This window comes from Vigna unguiculata, chromosome 6 (assembly GCF_037176805.1).
Source record: "Vigna unguiculata cultivar grain cowpea cultivar isolate G323 ecotype 2 chromosome 6, ASM3717680v1, whole genome shotgun sequence".
Lineage (NCBI taxonomy): Eukaryota > Viridiplantae > Streptophyta > Magnoliopsida > Fabales > Fabaceae > Vigna > Vigna unguiculata.
In genome coordinates, this window is record NC_140797.1 from 35,801,687 (window position 1) to 35,816,205 (window position 14,519).

The following is a 14,519-nucleotide window of genomic DNA, read 5'->3' on the forward strand; positions in this document are numbered from 1 at the left end:
TCAATTGCATTCCACATAACTCGTTCTCAAATTGTATAAAACTAAAACAAATATATTTCTTCTCTAATAATTTCATATTATTTATAGATTAATAATAAGAATAATAAGTATGTTATCATTTTTTTATACATATATTAATTTTATTGATTATTAGCGGAAACATGTGCTTACGTTATAATATATATAATGAGATTAGAAGATCATCTAATTATAAAAGAAATAAGTAAAATAGATAAAATAATATATGTTTCTCAAAATAAAAAAAATGTACGTAAATCAACTCTTTTTATCATCTCCTCAATCATTTTCTTTTTTTTGGTTAAATATGTTTTTGGTCCCTCTTCAAAACTTGATACCAATTTAGTCCTTCATCTTTAAAAATGTGTGAATCTACACATTTCTAAAAATAGAAGACTAAATTGGTAAATTTAAAAAAAAAACTAATTTTAAAATTCACTAAAACTTGATGGACCAAAACATATTTAACCTTTTTTTTTCCTTGTATACGTGTACACGAACACTTAATGAAATCGGTACATCAAATTACCCGTAGGGAACACAATCCCGTTCAAAAATACCTTTGAACTTACAACAATTCAGTTTTTTTTTTTTCTTTAGAACTTTGTTTTCTCCCAGGTCTATCTATGTATATGTATATACGAATGTCGGTATCGGTTTATTTTATATTATTTTAATTTATTTTATTAAAATTTTATATATCCTATATTATTTTAATTAAATAAAAAATATTTTTGTAATTAACAAATAACATAATTTTAATATATAGTATATAAAAAATATTACACTATAAATCTTTGAATGTTAAAAAAATATGATTGTAAAATGAAATATAATTCCTCTAAAAGTGAATTTGTGAGAAAATATTGTATAATAAAATAGAAGTATTATGTTACTATATATATATATATATATATATATATATATATATATATATATATTATAACTGTCTTTTTTCGTTTATTTATAATAGCGATGATGTAAAAAAAACTCGTTAAATTTTGATGACATGAAAAACATAATTTGGTAATAAAAAATTAAAATTTTAATTTGTTTGGTTCTGGTATCATTGGATTCCAAATTTTGAAGCTTCAATAAACATATAATTTGTTGGAATTGTAGTTCTCTACTATTTTTTTACATTTCTTAGAAGTTGAGATATATTTGTTGAAATTTTATAAAAAAACTCCTTATATTAATTTTTGTTTATATTAACTTAAATTTTTATAATTGGATTTATAGTTGTTATTAGAGCACATTATTAGACCCACATTTTCTTCAATACTTAGAGTTCATATAATGCCCAATCGTGCTTAAAATAAGTTGACAAAAATCATTTTTTTAAATTTTCAAACTCTTTTTTTTTTGTCTTCTCAACTTTTTTTGGTTGTATTTCTGTTTTACAATAATAGATAACTCAACTCAACCTTTGAGGATCAGCGAATGGAAACAAGATTAAACAAATCGAATGGAGTTTTGTACTAATCATTCATCATTCTAAGTTTGTTTTTCTTTTTTCTAATTTTCTTTTTTTTTCTTTGTAATATCACATTGTGTATCTGAAATTTGAATTCAAATTAGAAATCTAATGAATTTTGATAATTAAATACGAATGAGATGGAATGACATTTAATTTGTATAATCGTTTTATTTGATTAATTATTCATACTTGGATATGAATCTTTAGAGATCTATGAAATTTTGGTTGTTTAATTCTTGCATTTGTTGTTGATCTGTTTTTGTTTTCTACAATTTTCACATTTGATATTTGAATTTGTTTTCCAATTTACATTTTGTCTTTTTCAATTACTAAGCTCTCAAATTTATTTATACCGAAAAAATACAAAAAACTGAATACAATTCTTGGAGAATTAATTTAGTTGTCCTCTATATTGCAAAATTAAAAAAAAAAACTTAGTATCTTGAATTTTATTGGACATTGAAAATCACTTTTGTTAGGCCAAGTTGGGTTAGACCCATGTTGGTAAAGACTATGTGTATTTGAGTTAGTCTAAGGTAAAGATGGACAAGACTCTGTTGGATTGAAGTCAAGTCGATTGATCCCAAGTCAAGATGGATAAGGTTGAGTCACACCTAGATCAAACCGAATTGAGTTTTTCCTGAGTTGGGATAAGTTAAGTTGGTCTAAGTTCAATTAGATCGAGTCAGACCGAGAGAGGTTGGATTTATACCAAACCAAGTCGAATCAAGGTAAGATAAGCAAGTTAAGACTTTCCTAGGTCAAATGAGTCAAATCAAACCCGAATTAGTCCAAGTCAGGGTTGGGACGAGTTGGGCCAAATTCAAGCCTTGTGTCAAGCTAAGTCAAGTTAGATCAACATCGAGTCGAGTCATATTGTACCAAGTCGAGTTTGTCCCACACTGATTAAGTAGAGTGAAACTTACAATGGGCCACATAAAATTGTGCCATGTTTGACCGAGTAGAGTTGAACTCACACCAAATGGAGTCAAGTCAAACCCACATTAGGTTGGGTTTAGTTAGACACCAACTGGCTAAGTCAAGTCAAGCTTACCTCGTACCAAGTCTAATAGAGCCTACCTTAAATCAAGTGAAGTTGGACCCACCTTGTACTAAGATGGGTTTGACCCACCTTAGGTCGAGTTACGTCAAGTCTACATCACACTAAGTCGAATCGAACTCCATGTTGGCTCTAATCGAGTCATAACCATGTAGGGTCAAGTTGTGTTAAGGATACATCAAGTTGAGTAGTTTTGGTTTCATGTTGACCTAGTCAAGTCGAATTATCTCGAATCAAGTGAAATTAGATCAAGTCAAATCAGATTCATACTAGACCCAATTCACATTAGGTTATGTTAATTTAGCCTTAGATAGGGTTGATCTAGAAGTTAGATGCAAGTTTGACGATGTCACAAGTTAAGTCATATCCAAGTTGGGTTAAGTCCATTCGATCAAACAAGTTGACATTAATCCTAACCTTCCAATTAAGTTACAAATAATAAAAATCAATTATGGACCAATTTATAATTGATGTATACTATTTTGTACTTACAAATATTTTAAGGAATCGGTGCACTTTATATGTTAACAATTAATTCTTGATTTTGATTTGTTTTTGTCATATGAAAATTAATGAACTTACACGCTTAATCGGTATTTCTTTCTAATTGTAGTGCTACTGTGATAATACTACCCGATGACTTAATTCATTCTGAAAAGCATACATTTTACCCTTATTGTTATTATTAGTGTACTTAATTTGAAAAGACAAAAAGCTTTTATTATGAAGAATTAATGCACTTGATTATTATTACTATTATAAATAATTCCAATAGACACACAACTCCACAAGTGAGAAAAATTGATTATAAAAGCTTCATTGTTGTTTCCTTGTTTGATAGTTTTATTTCTGATAGCACTTGAAACAGGTATTTTCCTCTTTGTTTTTCTTTGTCTGTGTATACAATTATCTACACTTACGTTATATGTGTGCTCTCATAAAACATTTTTTTTAATGAAGGTTTTGACAAGGATAAACAAATTTTGCAGGTTTTGTGAATGCATGTCAATTCAACTGCCAAACGGCAAATGATTGCAAAAATTTACGATGCTTTAAGCCTACTTGCAAAAAGTATTGCCTCAATGGATGTTGCATTTGCGGTTGTACCGGACTCGGTGAAAATGGGAATGTTTCATAAATAATTAATGATAATGAAATAAAGTTGAGGTTTAATGTAACAATTTCATGCCTTGTCGTGGAATTTATATAAGAGAAGAAATAAGATCTTGATTCTCTTCATCGATAACATTCCATAAACACTTGTGGAGTTTAATTGAAAATTATAAAAGTTAAAATCTTGAAGTAAAATTTTGAAGAATCAAAATATCTGTGCATCTACTATATTCATATCTTCTTCTATATATAAATCCATAAATTGAGGCATTCCTGTCTATATTTACTTTTTAAAATTAAAATAATTATTTTATTAATTTCTTTTTTCTTTAAATTAAATCATTTTCTAATTTGACAGTCTTATAATTTAAGCCTTTTTTTAATTATAAAATTATCTATAAATTTTTGATTTTATGACTTTTTAATTTTATAATTTTTAAACATTAAAAAACGAATGAATAATCATTTTAACTACATTATTTGAAAAAAATTTACGTGTTAAGTGTGTTTTTCGCTTAGATTGAATGGAAACATATTAAATGACATAAACAACTTAAATATTATTCTGAGATGTATTTGACATGTAAAATAAAATCAATATAACTGAAAATCTCTTCTAATTATATTCATTTATTTTAAAATTTAAAGACTAAAATATATTAAAATTTTGAATATAAATATATAAACGAATTTGAATTTTACAAAGCATAAATCTTTTATATAAAAATCATGCTTAATACAAGTAAGCAAGTACACAAACTAAAATATATTATACTAGCGTATACACATCACATATGTGTGTATGCATTTTTTAAATATACATGATATTATATTAATAGATGATGATAATATAATATTATTAAGTTAATATATAAAATAAAATTATACTTATTAAAAATAAAGTGAAATATATAAGAAAAGATGAAAAAATAAATATTGATAAATAAAAAAAAAGAGAATAAGTAAAAATAGATAATTTTATAAAAAATTTTAATAAATAATTATATTTTAAAGAATAAAATTAGTGTTTTGAAATATGGACACAAAAGAAAAAATCTATTTATCTATCTATATATATAATACAGATAATTAAACATTAATTTCGTCTTACTTCCAGAGCCTATAGGAAGCACGACATATTTCTTGAAAGTTAACACTCAATTTTCAATTATGATCACTCTTTATCTACGGCTAACTTAACAACCAACACAACACGATTCAAAGTATATATGCATTTTGCGTTTACCAAATAGTTAGGGTGACCTTGTTTAGAGTATATTTTTTAAACCATTAATGATGAAAAAGAAAACGTAAATGAAGTTAGTTATATAACTCAATTTTTAATCATCTCCCTTAGAACGGTTGAGCACAAGGTAGCTACATAACTACCATTCAAAGTTTACACATATCGCATATCGCATATCTCTATTAATATACCAATTTTCCCATTTCTTAGTGCTTCACTTCACAATGGGGGTTTCATGGGAAGAAAGTGTGACTTATTCCATCAACGCAATCTACCTTCTGTTCTCAGCGTACCTCGTCTTTGTGATGCAAATTGGGTTTGCCATGATATGTGCAGGTTCGGTGCGTGCCAAAAATGCTATGAACATAATGCTCACAAACGTGGTTGATGCAGTGGTTGGTAGCATCTCCTTCTACCTCTTCGGTTTTGCATTTGCATATGGCACTTCCAACGCTTTCATCGGCACTCATTTGTTTGCTCTAGCCCACATTCCAAATGCCACTTACGACTATGCTTTCTTCCTTTACCAATGGGCTTTTGCTATAGCTGTCACAGGCATCACAAGTGGATCCATAGCTGAGAGAACTCAATTCAGTGCCTATCTTGTTTTCTCGTTTTTCCTCAGTGGCTTTGTGTACCCAGTTGCGGTTCATTGGGTGTGGTCATCCAGTGGTTGGCTCAGTCCAAGTTCAACTCACTTGTTGTTGGGCTCAGGAGCCATTGACTTTGCCGGGAGTGGAGTGGTGCATTTGGTTGGTGCAGTTGCCGGGCTTTGGGGGTCCATCATAGAAGGCCCACGGACCGGAAGATTCGATGCTTCGGGCAGGCCCATGCCTCTGAGAGGCCATAGTGCAACACTTGTTGTGCTTGGAACGTTTTTGCTGTGGTTTGGTTGGTTTGGATTCAATCCAGGATCCTTTGACAAGATCCTTGTATCCTATCCCGGCACGTCGGATCAGGGTAATTGGACCTCGGTGGGTCGAACTGCCGTGACAACCATATTAGCTGGTTCGACGGCTGGGATAGTTACCCTGTTTGGTCGACGGTTGTTAGTCGGCCACTGGGATGCGATGGATGTGTGCAATGGCTTGCTTGGTGGGTTTGTTGCCATCACCTCCGGATGCTCTGTTGTTGAGCCGTGGGCCGCCATTATTTGCGGGTTTGTGTCGGCTTGGGTTCTGATTGGGCTGAACATTGTGGCCCTAAAGTTGAACTATGATGATCCATTAGAGGCAGCCCAATTGCATGGAGGGTGTGGCACTTGGGGTTTGTTGTTTACTGGGTTGTTTGCCAAAGAGGAGTTTGTGATTCAAGTGTATAATTCTGGTGAGATTGGGGTTTCAAGACCCTATGGTGTCCTACTTGGAGGTGGTTGGGGATTGTTTGGAGCCCAAGTGATTGAGATTTTGACAATCTTTGGATGGGTAAGTGTAACAATGGGCCCTATATTCTATGCCCTGCACAAGCTTGAGATATTGAGAATTCCTGTTCATGAGGAAGTTACTGGCCTTGACATTTCTTGTCATGGAGGCTATGCTTATGCTCCAGAAAACTATCATCCCAGACTTTATGGAGATTACATGCCTATTCAACATACCCTGTCCTAGTTTCATTTCTGTGTGACATGTCTGTTACTTTTTCCTTGGTTATGTTGTGGATTCGCATTGTTTAATAATTGGAATAATTTTAATTACTGAATAATATTCATTAAACTCTAGCTCTCAGATAAATTTCCATTTTCGGTAAGAACACAGATACAAGAGTTATTTTCTGAATTTTTAGCAAAAGATTAACATTGTGTAACTGAAGGAAATAAATGAAATTTTGTGAGTGGCACTACATGTGTTTGGTTCACTCGTTTTGGATGAGACTTTTAACCAGGGAACACGAACAAAAAAGGCATTAACATCAAAGTAGATGATGAGAGGGACAAGTTCAGTTGGGTTCGTGTTATGCTTCAACATGCTTCGAAATATCATGAATAAAAGGAATCTTGTAAGTGAGTGGATCCCACACAGTGGATAGACATGATTCTGTCACTTTCACGTCCTTTTCAATAGTCATTTGCTGCATCCGTAGTAATGAGTATCATTGAATTTGGATAAAAAGAATTTGTATCATTGACTTATCAGGCCTAACCGTGTTAAGTACAGTTTATGGTTGAATAAAATTTTGGTTTACCTAAAAAACTAGGAACATTATTATATAATATAACGAGTAAATCACGAAATCATAACAGAATACTGGAACTTGGGTTAGGACTAAATCACCCACTTGAAGCAGGTTGGAACAAAGGCAATTAAATATATACAACTAAATTCTGGTCTAAAATGCATGTACAAGTAAGGTGAACCAACACTGTTTTCCAAAATCCTTGGTGCAGCCCACACAACACATCTCAGAAACTCATCTCAGAAATGGATCATAGAACACGTATCTGGGATCTGGAACAATTAAAGGCAACTTCTCTATGTAAAGAAACAGCCTCTTGCAATTCTCTCTGGAAATTGTCCCAATATCAACAACATCATTCATGTCTGTGTAAATCCAAAGGTCCCCGGAGTTGATTCTCTTCAGGCTATTCCGGCAAAAGGGGCAAGACTGAGACCTCTGACACCTGAATCAACAAGCACAATTGTCATAATATGTCATACCAACTAACTAGTATAATAAGTAAACTAATTTTGGTTGGTGGGGTGTGGTGGGTAAAAAAGAGGATGACATTGATGAAATCAAGGATTTGGTTTTTTATAAAGTAAAAGCAATATGATAACAATTTATGAACTTAACCATTCTCAACCTTTTTAGTCAACAATTATTCTGTCTTCAAAAAAGTCGGTGAAGAATTAATGCTCCCCACCTATTTTGACATACAACATTTTCTCATTGATATAATTTTGGTTATAAATTTAGATCACAGAAACATCTGCACCACATGATTTACATCACAGAGGAGACAGACATCCTCTTCTTTTAATGTCACATGTTTCATTCATGAAAAGACTTGGTTTTACCTCAAAAATATAATCAACAGCAAAATATAGAATATGACTGTAAAGAATATAATATTTGTGAGATTATGAAATTGTGTAATTGAATCAGAACCAGAGAAATTTACCAATCTCTGTAGCACTGCAAACACATATGGTGGCAGCAATCTGGCAACACAACTTTAGCTTTCACCTCTAAGCAAACTCCACATTCCTCTTCTCTTTCAATGTCAATATCAGACAGTGTTCTCTCCGTGAAGCCACTCTTTCCTTTGTACCTAAGAGCCACTTCTTTCTGCTTCCTTTCCTCCAAATCCGTGATGCCTTTCTCAAGTTGCAACAGAGCAGGAAATATAACAGCTGTTTATCATCAAAACAAAAAAACAGAAAAAAAAAATGTTACTTTTATGCTAATCATCAAGAACATATAGCTAGCTGCTCCTAGAGTGAGCAACAAGCATAAAGCTATACAAGTATACATTTTCTTCACAGCATATACTTACTGTAAAATTGTCTGATGCTTGCTTTCCTTTCATATATTGACATTGTATTATTCCCATTTCCATAAGTCTGCACATACATATGTTAAACGAAAATTAAGTCTGCAAACAGATGATGACAATTTCAGAACAAGAAATGAAAAACTAGGAAGGAAACATGAACATCAGGTTAGTGTCAAAACAGGGAAAGTGTTTTAAATTTATCAGAGTATCTCAGATTATACTTCAGGATTAGATTTCATATTTCTGAGCAGCTACCATGATAAGTAAGGGTTAGTGACTCAGTCTTTTCCACAAGCACATCATATTCTTAAACAAAGTTATTATCTTTTTTTTTTTTCTCTCCAAAACCTTGTAACTTCAACATTTAGAACATACATACCACATAAATTAGAACTCTGAGCAAACCCAGAGCACCAGCCAAGCGGTAATCAGCCCACTGAACAAGAAATAGAAAAATTGGAGCTGCTGGACTGTAAGATATCCTCATCTGAAAGCACCCTCCATCTCTTTCCCTTGGATGGTCCAATGCCCTAACAAAGAGAGAACAGCAAAGAGGGGAAAAAGAAGAAGCACATTAAGCACAGACTCACATCAGAAAAGGGCCATAGTCTGCTAAAAGAATCTGTGAGACTGATCCAAGTACAAGCATGTCAATGCTATCAAGTTCCAACAAGGAAATTGGGTTTCATACAAATTCAGAGGTGCAGATCATGAACCTTTTCTTTAAAAAAATCCCAGCTTCAAGGTCCCACTTTACCACCTCAAGAAAAACTGAGTAGCATTCAGCTTCAAATGACAAAAAGGCACAATATTTACATGGATTACAGAAAAGGTGTAAAAAGTGGTAGACGGAACAATCAATTCTTAAAAATCAGATAAAAAAAGTGCTGAACTTCAGTGATTAGCATGAGAGACCCTCAATTATGCAGAGAGAGAGAAAAGAAAAAAGATCAAATTTTGATCTGGGAATAGGAAGAGTATGCATATAAGGTTTTGAAGCTGAACTTCTCACTCAATCAATGAATTGCCCCTAAAGAGAAAGACAAGATAGGAAGAGAGAACATACAGAGTATTAGCATACTGAATATCAGCTTCCAGAGCCTTTAGAGAGTCCTTGAAGGAACACTTTCCCATGGATGTTTTCCAGAAAAAGATTCTGCATGCAACCAAGGATAATCCACAAAGATGATGGTATTATACTATACCAAGATATATATGATATCATCTGCTTATAACACTCTAATAATGGCACTGTTACCCTTTTTAACTGATTAAGGTTAATTCAGTTGGTGAAATATATAAGTTGATATATTTTAAGAATATAAAGTTGACTTTGTTTAACATATTTAAATTGATTTAGTTAGTAAAAAAAACACAAATTCGTTTTTTTAATATATATGGTCGGCTTTTTTGGGTTTTGAGAAATTTACTGGTAACTATCTCTTTACGCGTTTTTTATTTGGATTTTAAGGTCTGTTTTAATTTTAGGTAATACTCCAAAATCTAACTTTTTTTTAAATATCCTTTTTTGTGTTAATTACTTATGTTTTAGTTTGTGATACTTTTTTCATTCCAAAAAAGTTTAAGAACTTTGCTAATATTAAATACATTTTCTTAAATTCGGGAATCTACGCACTAGCTGACCAATTCACTTAAATTTTTTTTTTTTTTTCATTTTAACTACTTTTTTTGGTTAATGAAAGTTACCCATATGAGAGAATTTTGTTACCAAGAATACCATGTTATTTAATGTTAACAACCAAACTAATTAAACCCTCTTTTGACAAAAAAAGTAAAACACTCTTTTTCTGTCTCAACTTATCCTGTTTTAGTTAACTGCATTCATTTTTAAAAGATTTAACATCTTAAACCTTAATTACTTCTACTAATGACCCAACTTGCATGAATAGTTTTCCAAAAGAAAATAATAATAATAATACCATTCAATTCTATGTACTCTTTATAGCCAGTGGTATTGAAAAGTGGGTTACCATGTTGGAGATAGCACATTGCATATTTCAATGAAGCAGAAGACGATTTTGCCCCTGCATATCTTTTTTAAAGGGAAAGAAAAGCCCTTTTGATGAGCTTTGATATAAAAGATTTGATATTTAAAAGTGGGATTGTCTGAAGAGGACCCACATTGAATGAATCTTCTTAGGATAAGATTGTACAAAAGTTATAAGTACAAATGAAAGATATCAGACAGATTTTTTTTTTTTTTTTAATGTCAGTTTTTTGTTTCAGAATAAACGGAGGGAAAACCTAGCATTTATTTGAAAGGATAAGGTTTGGTGGTTTTTTTAATATATAGTAACTAGAAACTTCGCTCTCTAGATAATATAAATATTGATAGCCATCATCTATATTATTCCAGAGAATAACCGAAGATACACTGCATTAATATTTTCAATAGGAGATTTTCTTAAGAAATTTTTTTTCCCAGTTTTAGAGTCAAATTATTTTTAGAGGTTTTTTTAACTTTTATATTCTGTTATTATCTATATTAAAACAAAGTTATAATACTTTTAGGAATATATCAATAACAAAACTAATGTTACATAATCTTATATCCACAATTTTAAAAGAATAAAAAACAAACAATTTACAGAAGAGAAATAGTTATCGTTATTCGTGTATATATATATATATATATATATATATATATATATATATATATATATATATATATATATATATATATATATATATATATATATATATATATATATATATATATAACTATTTCTTTTATATACATTCGTTCACATTCATTTATCATAATCTCATATTTCAAGTGGTATAATCAGGTAATTTTATCTCAAAATATTTATAAATATTATATATATAATTATTTCTTTTATATATATATTTGTTCATATTCATTTATCATAATTTCATATTTTAAGTGGTACAATGAATTTAAGATAATTTTATCGCAAGATATTTATAAATATATTATATCACCGAGATAAATTATTTATCTAATTTCTTTTAGTGGTGGTATCAAAGTAAGGGATGTTAAAGTGGATTAGTTCGTCAGTCTCTTAAGAAAAGAACAAGTTGGATTGAAGTTTTCAATCCGTTAACTTGCTTTGGTCCGACTCACTTAATCCATCAATTTGGTGGGTCAAAGACAGGTCAGTTCGTCCTGGTTCATTGGTCCTTTTTTAAATATTTTTATGTTTAAATATTAAAAATAAATAAATTTTTTATATTTTTTTTATAAATGTTAATATACAATACTATTATAATTTAAATCATTGACACTTACAAATCAAGTTCTAATTATTAATGATAATAAAGTAATTTAACATATAAATTTAATAATTAGTTTAATTTATCCAATTAAAGATATTAATCGATCAATTAAAAGCTTAAAAAAACATATATGATTAAATATGCTCTAAATATGTATTTATAAGTATATATGTAAACAAATTTTATAAAAAAAAAATTATAGAAATTAAAAAATAAAAGGTGGCGGGTCAGCCCACTTGGGGCGGGTTGCAATTTTGAACCCGTTTTCCAGTAGCAAGCCAGTCTAGCCTAGTCTATTTTGGCAGGCTAAAGGTGAGGAGAGCCAAAATATGACAAATTGACTGGTTTTGCGATTTTTTTGTCAAAGTCACTTAACCAAACTTATATAAATTGACTTATTATTGAGCTGCAAAATGATTCATTTAATTCAGTTTATTTTGATAGATTAAAAATTTTATAATTCAACCTAACCTACCACGTATTAGTAAGTTAATAGTTTGACTTATTTGCAAATATTTTATTTTATATTTATTTATATATTTATTGTAATACTGTAAAAAATTGTACAAAGTAAGAAACTTATCATTACGTTGTTGCATTAAGATATAATCAGTGTGATGTACAATGTCAAAAGTAAACCTGACTCAGAATATTGTATTTAACATAAAAAAAAATCTAACGTCGAGTGTAATGAACAATTAGTACATGGTACTGTGGTAAATTTAATTATTTGACATTCAGAAACTGTTCAATATACAATGGTGGTCGAATTGGGTGCACTCTGTGAAATAACTATTGCACAAAATGTTTGACTAATTGAAAATGAAAAAAAAAAGTTCGAAAAATATAGTGAGTATTTTGACTCAAATAAAACCTAAGATCTATTTTATCCATTTATCTTTTATGAGCTACCTCATTTCAGTGCATTGTGGTTAGGACCATGGTTAGTGTCATTGTCCAATGCCACAATTCTAAATTGTTGATGGATGATAATGCACTATAACTAAAAATTCAAGAAACAATTCCCATAATACATTTTTGAAATTCTTTATTTTCTCGTGATTAATAAAGATAACAAAAATAAATATTTTTTAAAATATTTAATATCTAGTCACATTTGAAGATGTTTAAATATCTAGTCAAACTAATACTTGTATACTTCTATAAAAATCTAATAAATTTATTTTAACAAAACAGCATACATTAGTAAAAACACAATCTATTTAATATTCTGATTGTCTAATTTAAATTATATATAAAAACGGACATTAAAAATATTTACCGCATAATAATGTTATTTTAAGAAAATATACATTATTTTTTAAACTATAAAGCCTTGAACACCACCACTAATATTTATTATTTTAAATCTTATTATTTACTATTTACAAATTTACATAAAATAATAATTAATAATTTTATTAAAAATCCTTTTTAAATAAAGAAATAAAAAATTCGTGCTTACACCAAGGCTCTCTGAGACAGGTTTATGATAAAAGGTGGTTTCTATCATATTGCTGTATTAGATAGCGGCGCCCCTAAGTTTTGTTGGGCCCAAAATGGTATTATGTGAAAAGACAATACTATCCACCAAACAACTACTTCATTTGTGCCAATTTCACCAAACAATCATTAGTTTATTAATTAATAATTCAAATTTGAAAAATTTAAAATTAAGCCCCTCATATATATATATATATATATATATATATATAATTATAAAAATATTATTTTGATTTTGTTTTATGTTCAATTTTTTTGAAATTATTTAAAATAATAATAATAATATTATTATTATTATTATTATTATTATTATTATTTCGAACGAATTGTATTTTCTTCCATGACAGTAGGCACCGTCACCATTTGTTGCTTCACTATAAATTTCACAAAGCACAATTTAATTTTCTTGTAATTTCTAAGAGTTTTTTATGCATTTAAAATATCGTGTTAATTAATCGGTATAAAATTGGTGACATGTGGTTTAATTCTTACCGTTATAAATAAAGATATCTTGTGAAATGTTTTACTAAAGAGAAAACAAAGGAGATAAATCATCAAATTAATCAATGTCATATTGAAAACTTATATCAATTTACTCTCCCTTAGTTCTTTATTTTAATCATGCTAGTTAATCGTCTTCCTTCACTTATGAGTATTTCCTTGATCATTTAACTCTTTTATTTGAAAACATGAAATATATAGCAAATAAGACTTTTAATAAATATAACATTTGTTTAGTTGAAAAAGAGTTGTTTTTATGACCGTTAAAATCAAATCCTATAATAATTTTATAATTAATTAAAAATATACTATGACGGCTTTTATCCAACCATTATAAAAAGTGATGCTGTAACATTTTTTAATTAACTACAATATATATTATGCGGTTCTAAATCCAACCTCCATATAACGATAACATTTTGTAATTAATCACAAAACATATCATAAGGTTCTAAATCCATCAGTCATATAACATTTTTATAATTAATTACAAAATATATTATCTAATTGTCAGAGAGTGATACAGTTCTATTTCTTTCTTCTGATTATCCTTCATTCTGGACATTCTTGCGTGAAATTAGCTTTTTATAAACATTTTTTGTATTTTAAATAAAAACACATTTTTGTAAGAGTGACAAAAATTACAAAACTTTTGTTTTTGGTTCTTGAAACATATGGTCATTTCTTAATGGTGAAATTTTTTCAAGAGATAGCGCATGCATCTATCAATTAATATATTTTGAACTTCAAAATAAGTATCGGTCAATATTATTAAAGACGAATTTATATTATATATAAGTAAAAATCCTACTTTACAAATTTATTTTATGTAATAAAATTAGAT

The 14,519-nt window shown here is 29.4% G+C and overlaps 2 protein-coding genes and 1 long non-coding RNA gene across 5 annotated transcripts; 2 read left to right on the plus strand and 1 right to left on the minus strand.

Moving 5' to 3' along the window:
* The first annotated feature begins 3,354 nt into the window (after positions 1 to 3,354).
* On the plus strand, positions 3,355 to 3,797 carry LOC114187864 (uncharacterized). Its single transcript, XR_003605359.2, has 2 exons — positions 3,355 to 3,426; positions 3,548 to 3,797. It is a non-coding gene; the product is annotated as an uncharacterized LOC114187864 (long non-coding RNA).
* A 1,344-nt stretch (positions 3,798 to 5,141) lies between these two features.
* On the plus strand, positions 5,142 to 6,629 carry LOC114187857 (ammonium transporter 1 member 3-like). The gene has a single exon (XM_028076244.2). The coding sequence runs from the start codon at positions 5,142 to 5,144 to the stop codon at positions 6,522 to 6,524; it is 1,383 nt and encodes a 460-aa protein (XP_027932045.1). The 3' UTR covers positions 6,525 to 6,629.
* A 521-nt stretch (positions 6,630 to 7,150) lies between these two features.
* Positions 7,151 to 9,682, minus strand: LOC114187859 (RING/U-box superfamily protein). 3 transcript variants are annotated; one of them, XM_028076245.2, is made up of 6 exons: positions 9,477 to 9,613; positions 9,127 to 9,196; positions 8,790 to 8,940; positions 8,411 to 8,477; positions 8,036 to 8,267; positions 7,151 to 7,534 (listed from the first exon to the last, which is right to left on the minus strand). In XM_028076245.2, exons 1-6 carry the CDS (start codon positions 9,487 to 9,489, stop codon positions 7,324 to 7,326), a joined length of 744 nt encoding a protein of 247 aa, XP_027932046.1. In that variant the 5' UTR covers positions 9,490 to 9,613; the 3' UTR covers positions 7,151 to 7,323. The 3 variants fall into 3 exon arrangements, with proteins under 3 accessions (XP_027932046.1, XP_027932047.1, XP_027932048.1); XM_028076246.2 differs by lacking the exon at positions 9,127 to 9,196 and having other exon boundaries at positions 9,477 to 9,682; XM_028076247.2 differs by lacking the exon at positions 9,477 to 9,613 and having other exon boundaries at positions 9,102 to 9,196.
* Between the last annotated feature and the right edge of the window lie 4,837 nt (positions 9,683 to 14,519).

What these genes read in the sequence shown, in the direction of transcription:
- LOC114187859 (XM_028076245.2), bottom strand. An exon ending in GGGATTTTTTTAAAGAAAAG is followed by an intron (nt 8,941 to 9,126) that starts GTTCATGATCTG and finishes TCTCTTTGTTAG; the next exon opens with GGCATTGGACCATCCAAGGG. An exon ending in TTGCAGTGCTACAGAGATTG is followed by an intron (nt 7,535 to 8,035) that starts GTAAATTTCTCT and finishes TTGTTGATTCAG; the next exon opens with GTGTCAGAGGTCTCAGTCTT.
- LOC114187857 (XM_028076244.2), top strand. Translation starts at nt 5,142, where the DNA reads ATGGGGGTTTCATGGGAAGAAAGTGTGACTTATTCCATCAACGCAATC.